At 46.4% G+C, this 20,496-nt stretch overlaps 1 protein-coding gene across 4 annotated transcripts in view; it reads right to left on the reverse strand.

Annotated features, from left to right (window-relative positions):
• The window catches only part of NOS3 (nitric oxide synthase 3), an 819,509-nt gene that overhangs the window by 305,333 nt on the left and 493,680 nt on the right, over positions 1 to 20,496 (reverse strand). For all 4 annotated transcript variants that reach the window (XM_085628483.1, XM_085628482.1, XM_085628485.1 and 1 more), the window contains exon 11: positions 8,427 to 8,506. In XM_085628483.1, coding sequence (XP_085484609.1) covers positions 8,427 to 8,506 — 80 coding nt within the window. The remainder of the gene's footprint in view (positions 1 to 8,426; positions 8,507 to 20,496) is intronic.

Here is a 20,496-nt window from a genome sequence, read left to right on the forward strand (position 1 = left end):
TAACTTGACTTTCTGCATGAGTTATTGTTGCCAAGGCTTGTTGGTGCTCCCGCCGGACACTGACCCCTCAGCACTCGACACCCTTCGTGAGACAGCTTGCATCTGGCTCCTGGTCATCTTCAACGTCGCCTGGTCCGCGCAGCTGCAGAGTCAAGAGCACCGTCAACTAACCTGAAGCACCCGACATCAGTGGCAATTCGTCTACCGAGCCCCTGGTCACTCCTAAGTGACCCAGACTCTGTCCCCTCTGCTTTCAGGTACTCTTCATCAAGGATCCACATTTGAATTCTACCGGACATTCTTCTTCCTTCCAGCAGCAGCACTTTCTCGAAGTCCTCCATTGGGTTCAATGCTGGTTTCCGACGCCACTTCATCCCTATGCATCCAGCTTCCCTGCGAAAGGTAACTTGGGTACTTCGGTGTCCACGGGTGGGGTGGCTCTCCAACCTTCTGTCTTCCACGGGGTTTCTTCAAAGTCCACTTGGAAGGGTCCCTAATCTCTAAAACTTCAACTGTGACTTTCCCATAGTTGTATGGAGCATACAGTCGTGTTCCCACACTGCACCCATCCTCTGTGGGGTCCCTACATACTCACCTTGGGTGGTTCCTTTGGGTCCTAGCGATACTACATCCTATCGACATCATCCTGACTCAAGTCCTGGTTCTTATACCACTATTTTAGTATATAGTTTGGTCCCCCCCCTGGGGCCCTCTGTGAATTAGTGCTATTTACTGTCATTTCTGTGCTTAAGCATTTGATGCTTTGAGATTATCTCCGTGTAGGAGATACTGTGTCATACTAGGTAGTGTTATATTAATAAATATATATTTTTATAAATGCAATGTGGTTCTCCTTTCATTTAACCAGTACTATAAGATTGCATTCTGGTAAAACAAGCTGCTTTACATACCTCCAAGACTAAGCCCAAAGGCTGCTCTCCACAGCTACCACTTGGATAGCTTTCTAAGGGTATCTTAGACCTCTTAAATCACCATAGGGTTGTTTGGACTGGTGCAAGGTGCCCACTTTACCTAGTGGACATCATTTACCAGGCTAACTTCTCACAGATCCCGACGGCAGAGACTCCATCATTAAGGGACCATGAGCATTCCGATGTTCCAGCAGGCTCAAGGAGCCCGTCATAACAGCAGCAGACAGTCCCTCCACCCGATGCCTCCACCCACCGCATCGTAATGTGGCGGGCGGACCACAGGTGCAGATGTCAGAGGGACCGACACCGACGTCAGTCCCTCCTACATCGTAATTAGGCCCTAAATTCTCAGCCATATTAAATGTATATAAATATTATGAGCAAAGTGCATCCCACATATAAGAGATAAAGAATGTGAAAATTGCATGATGAGAAACTACAAAAGCATCTTGTCCAAAAGGTCCTTCTATCATTTCCACCCTTATCTTTGAGATGCTATCCATGCTTTTGACTTTTTGCACCATCCATCTTACGCAAGCAAAATACATGTACAAACTATCCATTAAGTGCATAAAATGCATAATGTGCATATAGTGCATCTCAATCAACCAAGAGTTTGTATAGCATGGCTACTCAACCGTGATGGTCTCAAGGCGCTGGGGGTGGGGCTGCTGATCCGTCTGGGCATGGAGGTTGAGTCGAAGAGGCAGGTCTTGAGATCCTTCCTGAATTGAGACAGGGACTGCCTGAGGTGGAGTGGCAGGGATTTTCAGATCTTGGCGGCGAGGTAGGATAAGAATCTTCCTCCGGTTCTGGGCTTGTGAATCCATGGGTCTATGGCCAGGGCAAGTTGGGAGGAGAAACATGGTCTGGGAGGTACGTGGAATGGGAGGTGGTGGTTCAGACATGCTAGTCCTATGTCGTGGAGAGCTTTGTAGGCATGTGTGAGGAGCTTGACTGTGATTCTCTTGTTGACTGGGAGTCAGTGGAGTTGTCCAAGGTGTTCTGTGATGTGGATGAAGTGGGGGATGTCGAGGACCAGTCTGTCTGTGGCATTTTGAACGTTCTGTAGTTTCCTGAGCTGTTTCTGGGTGACGCCGGTGTAGAGTGCGTTCCCGTGATCAATTCCGCTGGTGATGAGTGCGTGGGTGACCGTCTTTCTGGATTCTGTGAGGATCCATATGAATGTCTTTCAACGCAGGTGGAGAGTGTGGAAGCAGGATGAGGCTACAGCGTTGACCTGGCTGTTAAATGTGAGCGAGGAGTACAGTGTGATGCTGAGGTTACGTGTGTGGTCCGTGGGGGTGGGAGGGGTTCCCAGTGCATTTGGCGGTGGCTGAGGGGGCAGGTTCCGGGATGAGTATTTTCGTCTTATCCGAGTTCACCTTGAGGCAGCTGTCTATCATCCAGGTTGCAATGGCCTTCATCAAGGTGTCAGTGGCCTTCATCCCGCTGTGAAAGTTGATTCTGGTGGCTGTGGGTTCTTTGGTGAGAGAGCGGATCATCTGTGTGTCTTCGGTGTAGGAGACAATGTTGAGTCCATGGTTTCTGATGATGGCTGCGAGGGAGGCCAAGTAGATGTTGAAGAGGGTAGGGCTCAGGGAGGAGGCCTGGGTCACTCCTCAGATGATCTCTGTAGGTTCTGTGAGGAACGGATGTAGTCTGACTCACTGTGTTCGACCGGTAAGGAAGGAGTGGATCCTGTCCAGGGCCTTGCCGCGGATACCTGCGTTGTGTAGCCTTGTGGTTAGGGTGCAGTGGAAGATGGTATCTAAGGCAGCCGAGAAGTCCAGTAGGATGAGGGCTACGGTTTCGCCATGGTCGAGGAGGGAGTGGATGTCGTCGGTGGCAGCAAGGAGTGCGGACTCGGTGCTGTGGTTACTTCAGAAGCCTGATTGAGAGATGCCCTGCATGTGGTTCTCTTCGATGAACTTGGAGAGTTGGGCATTGATGGCCGTCTTGATGACCTTGGCAGGGAAGGAGAGGAGGGAGATGGGTCTGAAGTTTGTGAGTCCTGCTGGGTCGGCAGATGGCTCCTTCGGCGTTTTTCCACTTGTCTAGGAAGGTGGGGTTTTCAATGCAGCAGATGATGGTGCGTCGACGCTCTGGGGCGATGGAGGTGGCTGCTCTATGAAAGATGTGATATGGGCAGGAGACAGATGGGGCTATGGAGTGGATGCTTTTCATGGTCTTCAGTGTGTTGTCTGAGGTGAGTGGAGTCCAGTTGAGCAGGGTCTGTTGGGGTATGGCAAACTTGCGTGCGGTGGTGACGAGAGTTGTGGCAGGGTCTTAGGTGTCGAAGCTGTTGTAGCATGAATCTATTCTTCAAAAATAAAAGGATTTACTTTGCTTTAATTGATTGTTCACTTGACTGTTTTCTATTGAAGCTGCAAGTTCTCCCATTTTTTAAATTGCACTTCCCACCCTATCCACCGATTCCCTGCTCTGTAGGCTCCCGCCTGCTGCCTGCGACCCAGACGCATCCCCCCTGCTTCTACTAACTAGCACCATATTGTTGTGCCAGACCTTCCCTGCTTCCTTACTTCTGCTTCACCTTCCAACTTCTCACCTTCTTATGAATTTAGTCCTTCAAACCACTGGGTTACTGCTGTAATTAATTCAAAAGTGCTTGCAGTTCTTCTATTAGCCTAAACAGATAAAAGCAACCTTTATAAGGTTTAATTTCGCAGGCTGGACTATAGTAGCCTGTGCTCCTGTTGAACGAAGAGACGTTAATAAAGAATTCAAATCCCTGAGCCTGCAGTCCGAATCAATTGTCATATTGATGACATTCTGAAGGAAAACTCATTATTAACACCAAAGGATCTTTCACTAAAAGCCTTTCTTAGTGTCTTTTCCTTAATCCTAAAGTCAGCAAAATGAATCAGCAATGTTTAGGGATCCTTTCGTTATAGGGGAGAATGAAAGGTAACTCAATGGGCTTGCATAATTAAGTCTTATGAACAGTCTGGAGGAACATATTGTCAAATCAAAGTCTCCACATAAGATATTCTCCCTGATGCATCTTCTTTATAATCGGGTATCCAGGTAAACCTCAAGTTAGATCATCTGGAGTGGTTTTTGAGCTCTTCCTGTTTATTTTGGAGAGACCTTCTTTCTTTCGCATATCGATCAACCAAACCAGAAGTGTTGGACAATCTATCCTCACAGTTTGAAATCTTCATCAGTCACTCCGACAGTTGTTGAGTAGTGTCTAATTGGCACTTTTTGATTTGTTTGATCTCCATCAATATTTCTCACAGTCTTATAGGTACTTAATTCGCCCATGATGCAGTGTCCATAACACACCCCTGGTTGCTTGATTCAACTAACTTCTCTTATGATAAGATTGTTCAACAGATCTCTCAACAATAGTCTTGTGGTGTATGAGCGAAGCTGTTGCCAAATTAGTCTTAAAAAACCTTTTCCAGGCTATTGCCTCCCATAGTTTCTGTTGGATTCCTAATGACTTATTGATTTATAAACAAGTGAAACAGTTCTGCTGTTTTGGCATTCTCTGGAAGTTGTTTTGGCATGCTCAGGAAGTTGGCAAGCAGATTCTGAATCTCATGTTGTCCCATTAAGTTCCTATTCTACAGATACAACATTGGAGCTAGCAAGGGGACTAACACTTTGTACATTAACATCCATGAGGTCAAGACTTGAGTCCTCTGTTTCTGTAACTCTCACCCCAACCCCCACGACATCAGTATTGTATGAGGAGAAGATGGAGTGGCTTGGATTGATCTTCCAGCGTTTTCAATTCCAGCATCTCATGAAACCTAGCGGCAAATTAGTGGATATTGTCTTCTCTTATACACAAAGCTGCTTCTTTGATGTTCTCCATAATTCCTTCCGCTAAGTTCACTCCACGTCTAGGGCTGTCCCCAAGCTGCTGTGACCTGAACTTTGTCCTTTTTTAACTGGTGCTGCTGCTTTACTGGTCTTCAAGCTACTTAGGGGCTTGGAAGGCATAATTTGACATGATGCTCTTGAGTCTTTGACACCTCGGAGGGATTTCATTCACACATTTACCCATAGCTCTATCAAGATATTGTCCTCTCATATAATCACCTATTGGCTTAGTTTTCACTCTGTATTCTCAGTGCCTTCTGGTTCCGAAAAAATAACTATTCGCTGGGCATCCCCAAAAAAAGCCATATACGTCACAAAATGGAATTGCCCTTTACCTTCAAGCGGTGTGTGTGTATACGGTCGTAATATGCTGTCTATTTTTCTTTTCCTCTTTTCTATGTTGCTTTTTTTTTCCATTGACATAACCCATAGCCCCATCTGCATCATACCCTCGGCTGCAAATGCAGGTGACATAACTGTTAAGGAACAGCACAGTGATAGGGCCCCACAAGAGTCTCCAAGTGGCCATCAGAGTGAAGGAGTACTGTGGTACGCACAAATGATAGGTTCTCTGGTCACTTGTAAAGCAGTCATTTGTGTTTTGCTAGCTACCTGAAAGTGCTTTCTCATACTTTTTATTATTATACATCGTCCATCAATCTGACAGGTCCAAAGTTGTGAGACACAATCCAAGTTTATGACGTCACTACGTGAGACTGATGGTTCCAATTGCTTTCATTATTTGTTTAGACAGTGCAATTTCTTGGACAATCTGAACTGACAAACAACCGAAACGTGTTTCGTCATTTTCGACGACTTTTTCAAGGCTCAGAAAAGTCTTCAGCATAAGTGTACACATCTTCCGGGTTCGCGTAGAAGAGCTTCTACACTGACCCGGATGTTGCGGCCGCTTTGAGGCCATGGCTAATCAAGGCTTTTGTTAAAAGGACATGCACCATTTGTACTGATGTCTTTAATGGGAAGTTCTGCAAATTGATAATCATATATCAGCTTGAATGTTCTTGGATATTAGCTGTGCAATCCGCATGAGAAGTGGATTTCCAACAGATTGTTTTGGTCCACGGGGCTCAGTGCATAAAAAAACTTTGACTGCTGATTTATACTGGATGAACTAATTGTACACTTATGCTGAAGACTTTTCGAAATTATAACAGTTTTATGAGTGTATCTCTTTTTCAAAATTGCTGGGTATTTGATTATGCAAAAGACACACATTTGATGGACGGAATGCAGAACAAATCAAAACATTCTCCCCCAGTCAAGAGATCTGGGTTAAATCCATCATTCTTTTGCTCACCATGCCACCCTAGTTTAGACCTGGCCATATGCAAATCCGTCTTGACCCTGTGCCTCATGGGAACAGTCCAGCCCGAACTGCCAAGCCAGGTCCTCCCTGGACCGGAAATAAGCATCCTAGGACCGGCTTCGGGGTATTTGATTATGTGCTTTTATGATTTGCTTGAAGAATCGAATAAAGCTTTTTGACTTGACTTTAGTGGAGTCCTTGCGTCAATCATTTCAGTCGACCAGACAGCTGTGCTCTCAATAATGCAAAATCCCATTGCTTGAGGTATGCAAGCTACACGAGTTAAGCCTCTCAGTGCCCCCACGGTTCTCTTCGTCATTGCTGAGCAATCGGCCCCAGAACGATGTTGCTTTAAACCACTGCGTAAGTCATGGAGCGACATTCTCACTTCTCCCAACACACTTGACCAGGGCCTCACCACTTCACAGAACTCCATATGTCATTCTCCTGGCATTCTCCCTTAGCGGGAGGACCGCAGAGACTCTGCTGCTCCAGTTTTCGGGCTCCAATCATCTTATGTTTTTTGCCTTGCCGTTTCTGTACCACATTGTAAGCAATGCTTCCCCATGCGTTCTCCCAGTATACGCTGTGATAGGAGGACTGGAGGAAAAGCAGGAAGCCGGAAGTTATGAGTGACGCTTCTCGGGCTGGGTCATCCCATGCCACAAGTTACTCACAAATTCCTGAGACAAGTAAATCGAGCTAAAGGGTGTGGCAGCTCAAGTTCACAGTGTTTAAAAGTATGTTTCTAACACAAGATTCACGTGTTGCAAAGGGGTCAGAAATTACTCCATGTCATTGAAAATGATGACAGTCACAAACCAGCTAAGAAGTAAGTTTGGCTGGATTTAGTAATTTTAAAGAAGCTACAACTTTGGTAGGGAGATATTTATCAATGGTAGATACTTGAGTTACAACTATTATGGCAATTTTTGTTTGATAAGACTATGGGGGTGATTACGATGGCGGGGTTTGGGACCACCCGCCTATATGGTGGCGGTCCTGCACAACATATTACAATGCGGCCGCCACAACGGTGGCCACAAAAGGCATTATTAACATTATGGGCGGGTGCTGCTGGCTACAGCACCCGCCGCAATATTAAAAATGCATGTTGTGCATTTCCCTGCACTACGTGGCAGGCACCGCTGGTGCAGGGAACAGTAAGGGGGCACCATAGGTACCCCCAAGTGCAAAATGCACAGGACCCTGCACAAGGTAGGCCCGCAACAGGACCTCAAAGTACATCCTCGCCAGCCTTTCAATGGCGGTTGAACCGCCATTGACAAGCTGGCGGGGATGCATCGTTGAAATCTGGTGGACAGTGCCTGCTAGGCACCTCCACCATTTTGTGGATGCGGGGTGGGTCTGACAGGCGATCGTAACAATTGCCTTTTTTGGATGGGCTTTCCATCCGCCAGGCACACCGCCTGGCATCCTGATATGTCGGGCGGAAAAAGGCCTTCTGATGGGGGCGAACCTGGCCAGTGGCGGGTTCACCGCCATCGTAATCACCCCCAATGTTTGAGCAGACCCAGGACACAACTTGAAAAAAGATATTATTTGAAGGGCTGTCTCAAAAGCAAAATTAATGTCATATGATGTAGGCAGACTTGTTTTATGTATCACTTGATTTAATATTTAGCATGTAAGACTGTGAGAGGTGGAATAACTGACACTAAGAAACTGATTCACGAAATTATTTACGCCTGTGAGTTTAGTTTGTACGATTAAACAGCACTTCTTTTTTAGCTGAGTAAACCACACGTAGAATTGCTTTTACTCACCTAAAAAATGCACTAACACAAAGTTTTTGTTCATGTCTATCCCAAGGCGATGGCAATGGGCATTCTTGGGTGGGGAAGCTCTGGATATTCTGTGCACACCCACAAGTTCGCTAGTTTGTGGCTATTCACAAACACCTTTCTAGCATATTCCCACTCTGGAAATGGTCATAGATTTACCACTGGGAAGGTCAGTAGTAAATCCCATTCCAAGCTGGGAATTTATTGAGAACACCTTCAAATGCTGCGGGCGTAGCAGAAGGATGGGAAAAATATTTCCCAGTGGAAAGCAATTGCACACATGGGAAATCATTTCCCCCTAAGCAACTGGACACTGTATAAATTCACACATGTGGAATATGCCTTTGTATGGACGAATGTTGAAAAATCATAAATGTTTTAAATAAGTATGCCTGAAAACAATTCCTGGAATTCAGACATTTGCATCCATAATATGTTGCAAGCATGCAGGTGCTGATGTAAATATTTTTTGTGAATCGCACCGTAAAAGAGTTGTGATGTACTTACTTTGCCACCTCCTTGAATGTTCTCTTCCGGATGATGGCGCTGTTTGGCTCTTTCCAGGTGTGAGTCCGCCAGGGATCCGGCTGGAAGCAGATATGAAAACATTTCAAATTAATTGCTTGTTTTAGCAAATATAGATTTATAGGTGGGTAACAGTGAATTTCACCTGTTTTTCACTAAGGGTTCTGCTTGACATCAAATAGATAACAAGAGCAAAGTTTGAGTTGTCTATGATGTCACCGAGAACTCTGAGGTGAAAAATATGCCCTTTAGCCACGGTCATCTTTACAGAATTTTATGTTATATGTGGCAGTACTTAATTTGTAAACAATATAAGTGCCGGGGCCCTAGTCGGGAGGCCTCTGCAGCTTGCACCACCAATTACCACTGCCAGCATTGCCAATAACAGAACCTACACAACTACTAACCAGCACACTGCTACAAGTGTGACAGTTCAGACTAGTCCAGTCCACAAAAGCTATAAAAATAGCGTTGACAGCAGGTATTAGTTGTTTTTAATGCATACTGAATTAATAAACAATTGCTGTTCTGCTTATCTCTAACTTATACAAACAGCGCCACCGTGTGGCTGCCGTCATAACTGCCAGTGTTGACAATTAAGCGCTGGTGCTGAGCACCGGAAACCACTGGCTTAAATTAAGCACTGATATGTGGGTTGCAAACCCATCAGTGCTTATCTGAGGAGCAGGTAGTTGCTGGTGGAGGACACCAGCACTCATTTTTGGAGACCAGCATATTGACCGTGAGCAAGAGGGAGAAAATATACAAATGGGAAAGGAGGACGAAGAAAAAGACAAAAACAACAGCACAAAGGGAGAAAGCACAGACCAGCAACAGTGAGATAAAGGAGGAAGAAGTGTCTGGTCGTGGATTAAAGAGGCCTGTGGTGTATTCACACTATGCAGCCTTGGTATTCGGTGACTGTTAATAGCACCGCCAGAGCAGAACTTTAGGCACTGGAACTCATTCTTTTACAAATTAAGTATTGAAACCCATCCACTGTTGAGAACAGCTTTTGTGAGACGTAGCATTTTAAACAAAGAAATAAGCAAAGACTGAAGGAGACCGGCTCCACAACTGAGATTGTGACATCACTGCAGTGGGAAACAACCTTCACTAGGCTAAGCTCTGCAGCTGGACCACCTTACTCACAGATGATGAGGAAAGAATTACACTTCAATATGCCAAGAACTATAAGTCTCCCTGGAAGGGGATGTAGGTGGACCATCTTACCCCCACGTGATTAGGAAATAATTAAAATGAGTGTCCCTGTGCAGGGGGTGTTACTTCCACCTGAAATTATGAAACTTGGAGTACCATTAAATTTGGGGGGTGGTATTAGGAAGGATAATGAGTTCACCCAGGATATCCCATGACAAATGAGCGCTGCGATCAGCGGCTCTGGGCCCAATTCACCCGGTAATAATACACTAACATTTTGGAACCTGTTAACTACGGATGGGATTAGTATCAGAGTTACCAGTCCCTTTGGGAATTAAGAGCCTCGCATGAGCAGGTCCAAGGTGCATGGGCCAAAAGCAGAAAGACAGTCTGCAATAATCAGGGAGGAGGTGAGTACATCTTGGCTTGGCCAGAATATTTCACTTTCCCCACAAGGACGACAAAAGAGCCAATTTCAACATCGGTAGAGATCACTGTGTCCATGAAAACTGACCACCCCCCAAATAGTTAACCCCAAAATAACGCTGGAGTAGCACCAACATGTTATTAATTTAGACAATGTTAGCAAATCACAGGTCCGATACTTGATAAATATTTTAGGCCAGTCAACGTAATTGGAATGGGTCCTTTTATGGCAGACAAGGGGTTTGGGCACCTTCCCATGTGTGGAGCTTTGTCTACCAGCACTTCTATGCTAAGAGGTGAATGTTTATTTATTTATAAAGTTTTATATAGCGCAAACAAGATCCCAAAGGATATCAGAGCTCTTTACATTAGGATGGAAGGAAGGACATAAATGCAATATTGACATCGGACTCTTTGCCGAACCACAACGCATTGGATGCTACGCTGTTTGCTGGGGGCTGGACGCTGAACACCTCACACACGGGACTGCGAGGACCACGGAGCATTGCGCTCCTCTAACTCTGCTCACCTGGTTCCTCTTCCCGTCAGGTTCCTCCCACCTCTGCCACGCCTCGCGGCCCCCGCTGCGCGGGAGCCGCTCGTTGACCCCGAGAGCATAAAACCTTGGCTGGGGCTCTTCAACAGTGGGACTCTTTGCCGAACCACAACGCATTGGATGCTACGCTGTTTGCTGGGGGCTGGACGCTGAACACCTCACACACGGGACTGCGAGGACCACGGAGCATTGCGCTCCTCTAACTCTGCTCACCTGGTTCCTCTTCCCGTCAGGTTCCTCCCACCTCTGCCACGCCTCGCGGCCCCCGCTGCGCGGGAGCCGCTCGTTGACCCCGAGAGCATAAAACCTTGGCTGGGGCTCTTCAACAGTGGGACTCTTTGCCGAACCACAACGCATTGGATGCTACGCTGTTTGCTGGGGGCTGGACGCTGAACACCTCACACACGGGACTGCGAGGACCACGGAGCATTGCGCTCCTCTAACTCTGCTCACCTGGTTCCTCTTCCCGTCAGGTTCCTCCCACCTCTGCCACGCCTCGCGGCCCCCGCTGCGCGGGAGCCGCTCGTTGACCCCGAGAGCATAAAACCTTGGCTGGGGCTCTTCAACAGTGGGACTCTTTGCCGAACCACAACGCATTGGATGCTACGCTGTTTGCTGGGGGCTGGACGCTGAACACCTCACACACGGGACTGCGAGGACCACGGAGCATTGCGCTCCTCTAACTCTGCTCACCTGGTTCCTCTTCCCGTCAGGTTCCTCCCACCTCTGCCACACCTCGCGGCCCCCGCTGCGCGGGAGCCGCTCGTTGACCCCGAGAGCATAAAACCTTGGCTGGGGCTCTTCAACAGTGGGACTCTTTGCCGAACCACAACGCATTGGATGCTACGCTGTTTGCTGGGGGCTGGACGCTGAACACCTCACACACGGGACTGCGAGGACCACGGAGCATTGCGCTCCTCTAACTCTGCTCACCTGGTTCCTCTTCCCGTCAGGTTCCTCCCACCTCTGCCACGCCTCGCGGCCCCCGCTGCGCGGGAGCCGCTCGTTGACCCCGAGAGCATAAAACCTTGGCTGGGGCTCTTCAACAGTGGGACTCTTTGCCGAACCACAACGCATTGGATGCTACGCTGTTTGCTGGGGGCTGGACGCTGAACACCTCACACACGGGACTGCGAGGACCACGGAGCATTTCGCTCCTCTAACTCTGCTCACCTGGTTCCTCTTCCCGTTCACGCCCCTTACTCCTCCCCCGGGCTAAATCCAGTCTTCGTCCAAGCGCGCTAGCGGTACGCGCGCGGGACGACGCCCGGGGCGAAGACCGGGCAAAGAGCGGGCCGTTTGTGGCCGTTCGTGGACGGAAGTGGACGGGACGGGCCCATATATTGTATACTGACTGAGCATAATCTTAGCCGCCCTGCTCCAGACCCTGTTTCTATCTCTGTAACTGTTGTACACAGTGATGTCGTCTCTGAGGTCAGGTAGGAAATTAGCTCAGAGTAGTACTGGGGGCTGTGTTTCAGGGACGTTAGACAATTTTATCACTAGAGCTGCCCGGATTCTTGAACGTGAAATTGATCTAACAGAAAAAAGACTGTCCCTTGATTTGTCTTCTAAAAGATCCTCTCTGGGCAACCTTATGACAGTCCCCTCTCCTGTCCCTAGGCCCCCACAACCTATTTCCGATCATACAAAGAGTAATGAGCTTGGTTTGGATACTGGCTTAGCAGCAGGCCCACTGGTTAACACTCTAATTACACCTGGTTCTCCCCCTTTTGGTCTGCCCCCTACTGTCTTAGATAACCATTTACAGCCCTTGGTTGTTCTGCCTGGTCCCGCTACCTTGTCACTGGGTGCTCCGTTACCGTTAGACCAGGGGACGAACGCATGTGGGGTAGTGCTTCCAAAGGGCAATTCAGCTAACAATACCAAAGTGCCCGCTGTCTCGGTTCCCTGCCCCGATCCCATCCCCCCAGCGTCACAGGCTACTCCTGCCGCTGACGTGAGTTCCGTGCTCATTTCTTGCCCAGTGCCCTTATCCACCACACCTTCCTTGCCTGTCGTCCATGCTGAGGCTTTAGAGCAGCTGTTCAAGGCCTTTTTTACACCACTATATGAGAAAGTCAACCGTCTTTCTCAAGTAGTCGACAAACTAGAGGTTATGATGCATGCCAACATGGTAATAATTGAGAAGCGTCTAGCTTCCCCTTTGCCTTCTGGGCCTACATTATCTTCTGATGTAACTACTGTGGCTGAGGCCGCTCAAAATGGCATTATCCCCATGTCTGGAATTCCTCCAGCCCCCCCTGCTCCCTCTGTCCCCCTCACAAACACCCCCCACCAGTCACCTTGTACCACTTCCCACCACGTTCCAGATAGCAATGCTAATAATAATAGAAGCCAATCCATCATTGAGCATTCCCACGTTCAGGGCACTGCTCCTTTTTCAGAACTTCCTCGCATTAATCTTCCGCCTGAGTCTCATACTTATACTGCTATTCTGGTGGGTGTTCCCAGTCTTTCGCAGGGTAAGGCTGAGTCCCATAGTGAGTTAAAAAACAAGGTTACCTATTGGTTGAATCGTAATAGGCCTCTGCCCCCTTCTTCTTGTGCAGAAATATTGACTGTTCGTAGGGTTTGTTGGTTGGGCAGTGGGGTTAAGGGAGTAGAGGGGGACTGTGTGCTTGTGAATTTCCGTGATCCCAGGGTGGTGCGTTATTTATGTTCCTACCCTAACATCTCGAGTGCCCCAGGAATTTTTGTTACGGATTTGTCTTATTTCTACCCCCCTGTACCTCTCCAGCAGTTTAACGCTGGATCACTTGGTTGGGAGATGGTCCCTAGGGGTTCTCGTAGAGTACAGGGACTGGATTTCCACCTTCCACTATCCAACCCTTATGCCCCGCTGAGTGACTTGGATGGGGTTGATTGACCTCTTTGCAGCCATAGCCCCGTACCTTATAGGCCCAGTGGTCGGGGTATGCATGAACGATCCCGCATGGACAAGAGGATTTCACCACCTGGTCTTTCTTGTGACCGGTCACATACACACCCCTACAAGCCCCTTGTTACACTTGCAGTTTTGGAGAGCTCTGATTTATCCCTGTCATGTGCTCCCATTACCACCAGTTGCATATGCTCTGATGTGGCATCTGACATCGTTGGCGTTGAATTCCCTTCTGTGCCTACAATACCTTTATGTTCCCCAATTCCCCGGGGATCTCCTAGTTCTCCAACTTTACATTGCACCCCAGTTCCCCTGGCCCCTCCCGGCTCCCCTGCCCTCTCCCTGGTTTCCTGGAACATTGCGGGTCTTCACAGCAAACTAAATAATGAGGACTGGTCTGCTTGGGTCTCTACCCATGATATCCTGGCTTTCCAGGAGACATGGGCTGTTGACCCTGTATGTTATCCTGGGTATGTAAACTTTTCTAAGGGGGCAACAAGTAACCCTAGGGGTCGTCCCTCTGGTGGTCTCTGTTTCTGGGTTAAGCAAACCTTGAAGTACAGCCTAACTGAACTGTCTATTGACAATCCAGACCTCCTGATTATCTCGCTACAGAGTAATGATGAACCCTTAATATTACTAATTAACATTTACAATCGGGGTCTTCCAGGAGGTCGTGGAACTAATACATTCTTACAACTGGATGAGTTCCTGGAGATAGTTGATCCTAGCTCCAATGTATGTATTATAGGTGATCTCAACTGCTGTTTTGAGCCGTTATACCCAGAATGTGATTCTTTGACCACGGAAATTGATATTATTTGGAACATACCCTTTCTTGCCCTCACTCCTATTAAAGGCTGGAGCGAATCTGCTGTTCAGTGGACGAGTTTATGCCTCGAACGTGGTTATAGAGCTGCCAACGGACGAACCCCCTCGGATCCGTCGGGCAAAGTGACCTTTTCCGATGGCCGAGGACGTAGTAGTCGAATAGATTATGCTCTAATAAAAGTGGAGCATTGGCATACTCTGGGTGACATGATGATATTTGAGCGTATTGAGAGTGATCACAACCCCTTGGTTCTGACACTCCTGCTCAGTCCCCAGCTTAGAGGGACCCAAACCGAGATATTGACAGCAAATGCCCTCTTAACCAACAATCATCGTAGAGTGCGGTGGGATAGAGTTGCTCTCGATAGTGCCATACTCTCTGAGATAGGTGATAAAGTCTCCTCAGCAACTGTAGCTTTACAGTCTCTTAGGTCTGAAAACGGCGACTTTGCCGCTGCTACTAACATACATACCAATCTGTTTTTGGACCTAACATCCATCTTTTCAAAACCCTGCAAGGCTATGCCTTCCAAGATCCCTAAGCAAAGCTCTTGGTATAATAAGAACTGCCGAGACTCATATAATGCCCTGAAAGCTGCTATCGCTTCTAAGGACCTGGCCACTATAAGATCCACGAGAAAACTTTATATCAGGGCCAAAGTCCAGGCGAAGCGTGACTGGGATAATGACCATTGGTGTGCCCTATTAGCAGCAAGTAAATTAAGGAACCCAACATTGTTCTGGCACACCTTGAAGTGGGGTAATACTTCTAACTCACAGGCTCCTTCCAACAATGTTTCTCCGGACAACTGGGTATCCCACTATGAATCCCAGTTCTCCGATGCTGATATGGCAATTACATCTTCTGAACCGCTTTGTTGGGACTCGCTTAGATCTTCTAACCTTGAGTTTGACGTTGATGAAGTTGAGATGGCAATTTCGAGGGTCCCCAATGGCAAGGCTCCTGGCATCGATTGTGTCCCTGCGGACCTTTTTAAATCCGATTCTGGCATTTGGGCCCCCTACATCGCTCTCTTAGCTAATGCTCTAGTTAAAGGGGCCCCTATCCCCGACTCATGGAAGGGCGCTGAGATCCTGCCCATCTATAAAAAAGGTGATCGTTCTTGCCCGGGCAATTATCGCCCCATTAGTCTTATTGACTGTGTACAAAAAATTGTAGCAAGAATGATTTTGGTAAGGATCCAGCTCTGGGCTGAGCAGTTTGATATTATTTCGCCTCTACAGGCAGGCTTTCGATCGTGCATTAGTACCATTGACCAGGCTTTTAAGTTTCAACTAATTGTCTGGAAAACGGTTTATCTTTGCAATGGCACAATCTATGCAGCTTTTGTAGACCTTCGGTCTGCCTTTGATTTGGTCAATAGGACTAAACTTTGGGGTGAATTAGCAGAGCTAGGACTATCTTCAGACCCTCTAAACATCATAATTAGGTTACATGACAATAATTTTGCCCAAGTTCGCTGGGGTAACCAAGGGCAGGTTACTGACAAGTTTAATGTTAATCGAGGCGTCAGACAAGGGTGTGTCCTTGCACCCACATTATTCTTACTATTTATTAATAGAGTTGTCCAATATTTTTCTAACAAATCTACAGATGCCCCCACACTAGGAGGGTCTAAGGTTCCGCTGCTTATGTTCGCGGACGACACCCTACTCCTCTCACAAACTTTGTCCGGGCTGCAGTCGGCATTGAACCTATTTTCTTCTTTTTGTTCCGACTGCGACCTGTCAGTTAACGTTTCAAAAACCAAATACATGGTCTTTAATAAAGGGAAACCTGTGAGGGGCCAGGTGACCATGGATAGTGGTGTTTTGGAACGCACAAATGTTATGACTTACCTGGGTGTTTTATTTGAAAATAAGTTGAACTGGGGACCCCAAATAGACGCTCTCTCTCTTAAATTTGCCCAACTATCCGGCTGTTTGATCAGGGAGCAAAAGCAATCCCAGGCTAAAATGATTGGTCCTCCGATCAAGATTTTTGAAGCCAGAATTAATTCAGCAATTTTATATGGTGCCGAATTATGGGGTCATACTGATCTTTCCTCCCTGGTTATAGCCCAAAACAAATTTTTTAGAAAGCTAACAGGACTCCCCAGCTCAACGCCAGTGAAACCACTTCTTTTGGACCTTGGTTGTTGTTCATTTGATGACATTGCCAGGTTTAAACCTCTGGCTTATTGGAGGAGGCTATGGACAGTCCCCGAACTGGCTCCCTTTGCCAAAGCCTTTATGGACGTCCGTTGTATCTTGGGGGCGGGTGACCTACCTTGGTGTAAACATGTTAGTCTTTTATTGGATTCTATGGGCTTAGACACCCTTTGGTCTGACCCAGCTAACAGCTCTTTTCCCCCCAAACAAAGTTTTAAGACCCTCTATTGGTCTTTGATTTCCCAAAAACACATGTTATCTGTTTCCCCTGAGTCCCTGACTGGAAAATTCTTTGAATTTAAACTAACTCCTGTTTTCGAAGAGTATTGGGATATTATTACCAGGCCTAGTGACAGAAAACTATACCACCAATTCAGGGTAGGCTCCCTTCCCATCAACTCATTCACTAAAAAATGGAAGGGTGGCTCCCGTGATATCTGTAGGTGGTGTCCGGACTGTGTTGAATCAGTTGGCCACATATTCTTTGCCTGCCCGGCCTATGTTGCACCACGGGCTAAATGGCTATAACCACTTTGTCAGAATATGGGCACTCGGCAAGGTTTTGTAGCACTTAACATTTTGCGATTTGATACCAATGAGTGTGTTGTAATCGCTGTGGCTAAATTCCTTGGCTGGGTCTGGATTATTCGCAACAAGTCTTAATAGCCACCTGGTATGATGCTGTGACTTTCCTCTTCCTTCTCAGTGTTTTATGATCTATGTCTTTTTTCCTGTTTTAAATGACATTGTATTTAAAATTTTATGCTTGTAAAATGTCTTTTATGATGAAATTTTATCGAAATAAAGACTACATGAATTGAATTGACATCAAGTAGGAGTAGAAAAACAGGAATGATCACAGATTACAGGACAACTGCACCATGGAGGGTAGTACAATAAACAGGTATAAGCGGGTAATGGAGGGTGTCACAGTATGCCGTAAAGAAGAGCAGTATCAAATGATGGTACAATGGTAGAAGGAACCATGTCTTCGAGCAGGTGAGCCTAGCCCAATTAAGGTAAGAATGTATTCATTAGGAATCTATTGGCTTCCAATTTAAACACCGTCGTTGAGGAGATTCTGCGTACTTCCAGTGGAAGAGAGTTCCATATCTTTGGGGCAGCGCCAGAGAAGGCTCGGTGACAAGTTCTCTTTTTTCTAAGGATGAGTGGTTTCAAGAGGAAAGTATTGGTGCTTCTTGAGGATCTTACACCCCAGGATAGTTCAAGTTTTTGCGCAAGCTAACTGGGAGTTTTGAAGTCAAGGGCTTTGTGCACCAGAACGGCAATCTTTAACTGAATTTGTGCTTTGTAGGGCAACCATTTAAGAGATTTTAGAACTCGGGATATGTGCTTGTTTCGTTTGGTGCCTGTAACCAGTCTATCCGCAGCGTTCAGTGTTGCCCTTAGTGGAGCCAGAGCGTAGCACTGCCGTAGTGTAGCCTTGGCAAGACAAGCGATTGGACCACCTGCTTGAAATTATTTTGTGGAAGGAAAGGTTTGATATTTCTGACTGTCCTCATCAAGTGGTTTGCTCCCTTACACGCATTGCTGATATGATTTTTCATGTTCAGGTGCTTGTCCATGGTGACTCCGAAAGATTTGGCTGAGTCTATGATGAGAGGAGTGCAGTTGAAAGCAGTGAGGTGACTCAGCCGAAGGTCAAGCTTGGTGATGTGGATCGGAGGGGAGATGAGCAGGAATTCCATTTTGGAGGTGTTGAGCAGGAGATGGTTCTCAGTTAACCAGTTTTGAGTAGACGTTAGGGTAGTGTTGAGTGAGATGATGTTTTCCGGGGATGAGATTTTTTAATAGAGTTGCGTATCGTCTGCATACATATGGAAGAAAATGTTCATGGAATTTAGGGGCATATTATCAAGCCAAGCGATAAAATTATCGCCGCTTTAGCAGCAGAAAACTGCCGCTAAAGCGGCGATAATGGGCTTGATAATATGCTCTATGGAATTCAAATGGAATTCCATAGAGCATATTATCAAGCCCATTATCGCCGTTTTAGCGGTAGTTTTCTGCCGCTAAAGCGGCGATAATTTTAGCGCCTGGCTTGATAATATGCCCCTTAGTGAGTTAGCTAATGGTTCCAAGAAAAGGTTGAAGAGGATAGGAGAAAGGGTGGACCCTTGGGTTGTTAGGTGAGCTCCTTGATCCAAGGCATGTTCTAGGTGAACTTTCATATAAGGGATGTGTCTAAATACTTATCAGTTTTTTTCAGAATATATTAATTTGCATAATTCATTTTCCGGGGACGATTTTGTAATGAGTATGATGTAACAAATTGTGTTACTGCATTCTCTTATTGATTTACTCATCTCCTCTTGTAAATCTCTCAATCCATTCCTTCAACTGCCTCCCCCCCATTGCTCCACCCAGCGCTCCACTTGAAGCTCTTCCCCTTGGTCTTCATCCTTGAGGAATTCCTTCTGTGCTCTGGTGAGTGTGTGTGTGTGTGTGTAATCGTGAGCATGTGAACACAGATTTGACAAATTTGAATGTTCATGTATGTATATGTGCATGGAGGTTTATAGGTGAGTATGTACACAGTGCATGTATGTGTGTAAAATAAGTGCAAATGTTTGTTTGCACACGCCAGTGTGTGTATGCGCAAATGCATGCACATATGCGTTTGTGTGAATGCCCGCAACTCTTTATTGTGCTACAATAGTTTCCATCCACAAGCACAACATAATAACCTTACGGTGGGTCAGTTCCTCAGGATCAGAAGGAACTCTACAGAAATCGACAAATTTAAGGAACTCGTGGCGATATTGAGCACCCATCTTGCCCAAAGACAAAATTCACAGGACATCATTCACAGGGTGGCAAAACGAGCTAGGAACAACAACAAAGGCTCTCCTTCAGACCTACCCTAAACAGAGTTAAGACAAATTGGTTTGTGTCAGCACATTTAGCCACCTCACAAGCACGGTTAAGAAGGCTATTAACAAAAATTGGCATATTCTCAACACAGGAGAAAAAATACTGCCTAAACCCCTGTTTGCACTTAAACGGAGTAAGAACTTTGGAGACCTAGTGGTCCACTCCACATCATGTTCCACTTTCCAGAAAGGGTTTCAGGATACTCTGGTCTCTCCCTCCGGTAAAGGTTCATTTTCTGTGTGGCTTCTGCTCAGTGTGTTATCTGACACAACCAACTACATGGATTGACCGTGGCCTCAAGTTACCATGGGTACTGTTTGATCACAATAATTGCAACAGTGAGGGGGCATCTATCTAATTTCTTGACGCTGCAGGCTGCTTTATGTTTACTACCCTTAAAGCCAAAACTAGGACAGTTGAACACCGAAGTTCAGAGAGATGCAAGAAATCAAACACCAAACTCACCAGACAGTACCTCACATCTGGGCCCACTGAGGATGCCATGCAGGGGGGTGGTCCTAGACAGCCCATTATACTTATAGACAAAAATAAAACAATGAACTAAATGAAATATTAAAATGGAGTAAAAATATAAATAAAGGTGATATGTTTGTATAGCAAATGGTGGCCCATCATGCTGATGTTAGCCTAATGTAAAAGGATACAGGTCAGGTGGGAGTTTTTTGCAGTATAGTATTGCAGTATAGTATTGTTGTTTCCCCCTTGCTCCAAGACCTACATATTATTCATAGGGGGTACCTCTCTTTGTTTATTAATTGAGAGAGAAGTATACCTTGCTATTTAGGGTAATATGAGCCATATTCTCTCATTGGGCATGATCTTGCTTGTTGGGGTTGGGCACTAGGTGCACTGAACTTATACACAGGGTGTCGCTACCGTGTCCCATTGACTTAATTGAAGTGCTGTTTGTATACTTCCAATCCTTATTTTGTATTTTATAGAACGTCAGTGGACCTAGTGTTCCGATGGGCCATCCTGTTCCCACCAGGCTTACCAGGCTGGTAAAATTAGTTTGGTTTTTAGCAGAGTGACATCTCCTTTTGGTCAAAATGAATGCCTTGGAACCCTCTTTGGGGTCAATGGTA

The sequence above is a fragment of the Triturus cristatus genome, chromosome 10 (assembly GCF_964204655.1).
Source record: "Triturus cristatus chromosome 10, aTriCri1.1, whole genome shotgun sequence".
Lineage (NCBI taxonomy): Eukaryota > Metazoa > Chordata > Amphibia > Caudata > Salamandridae > Triturus > Triturus cristatus.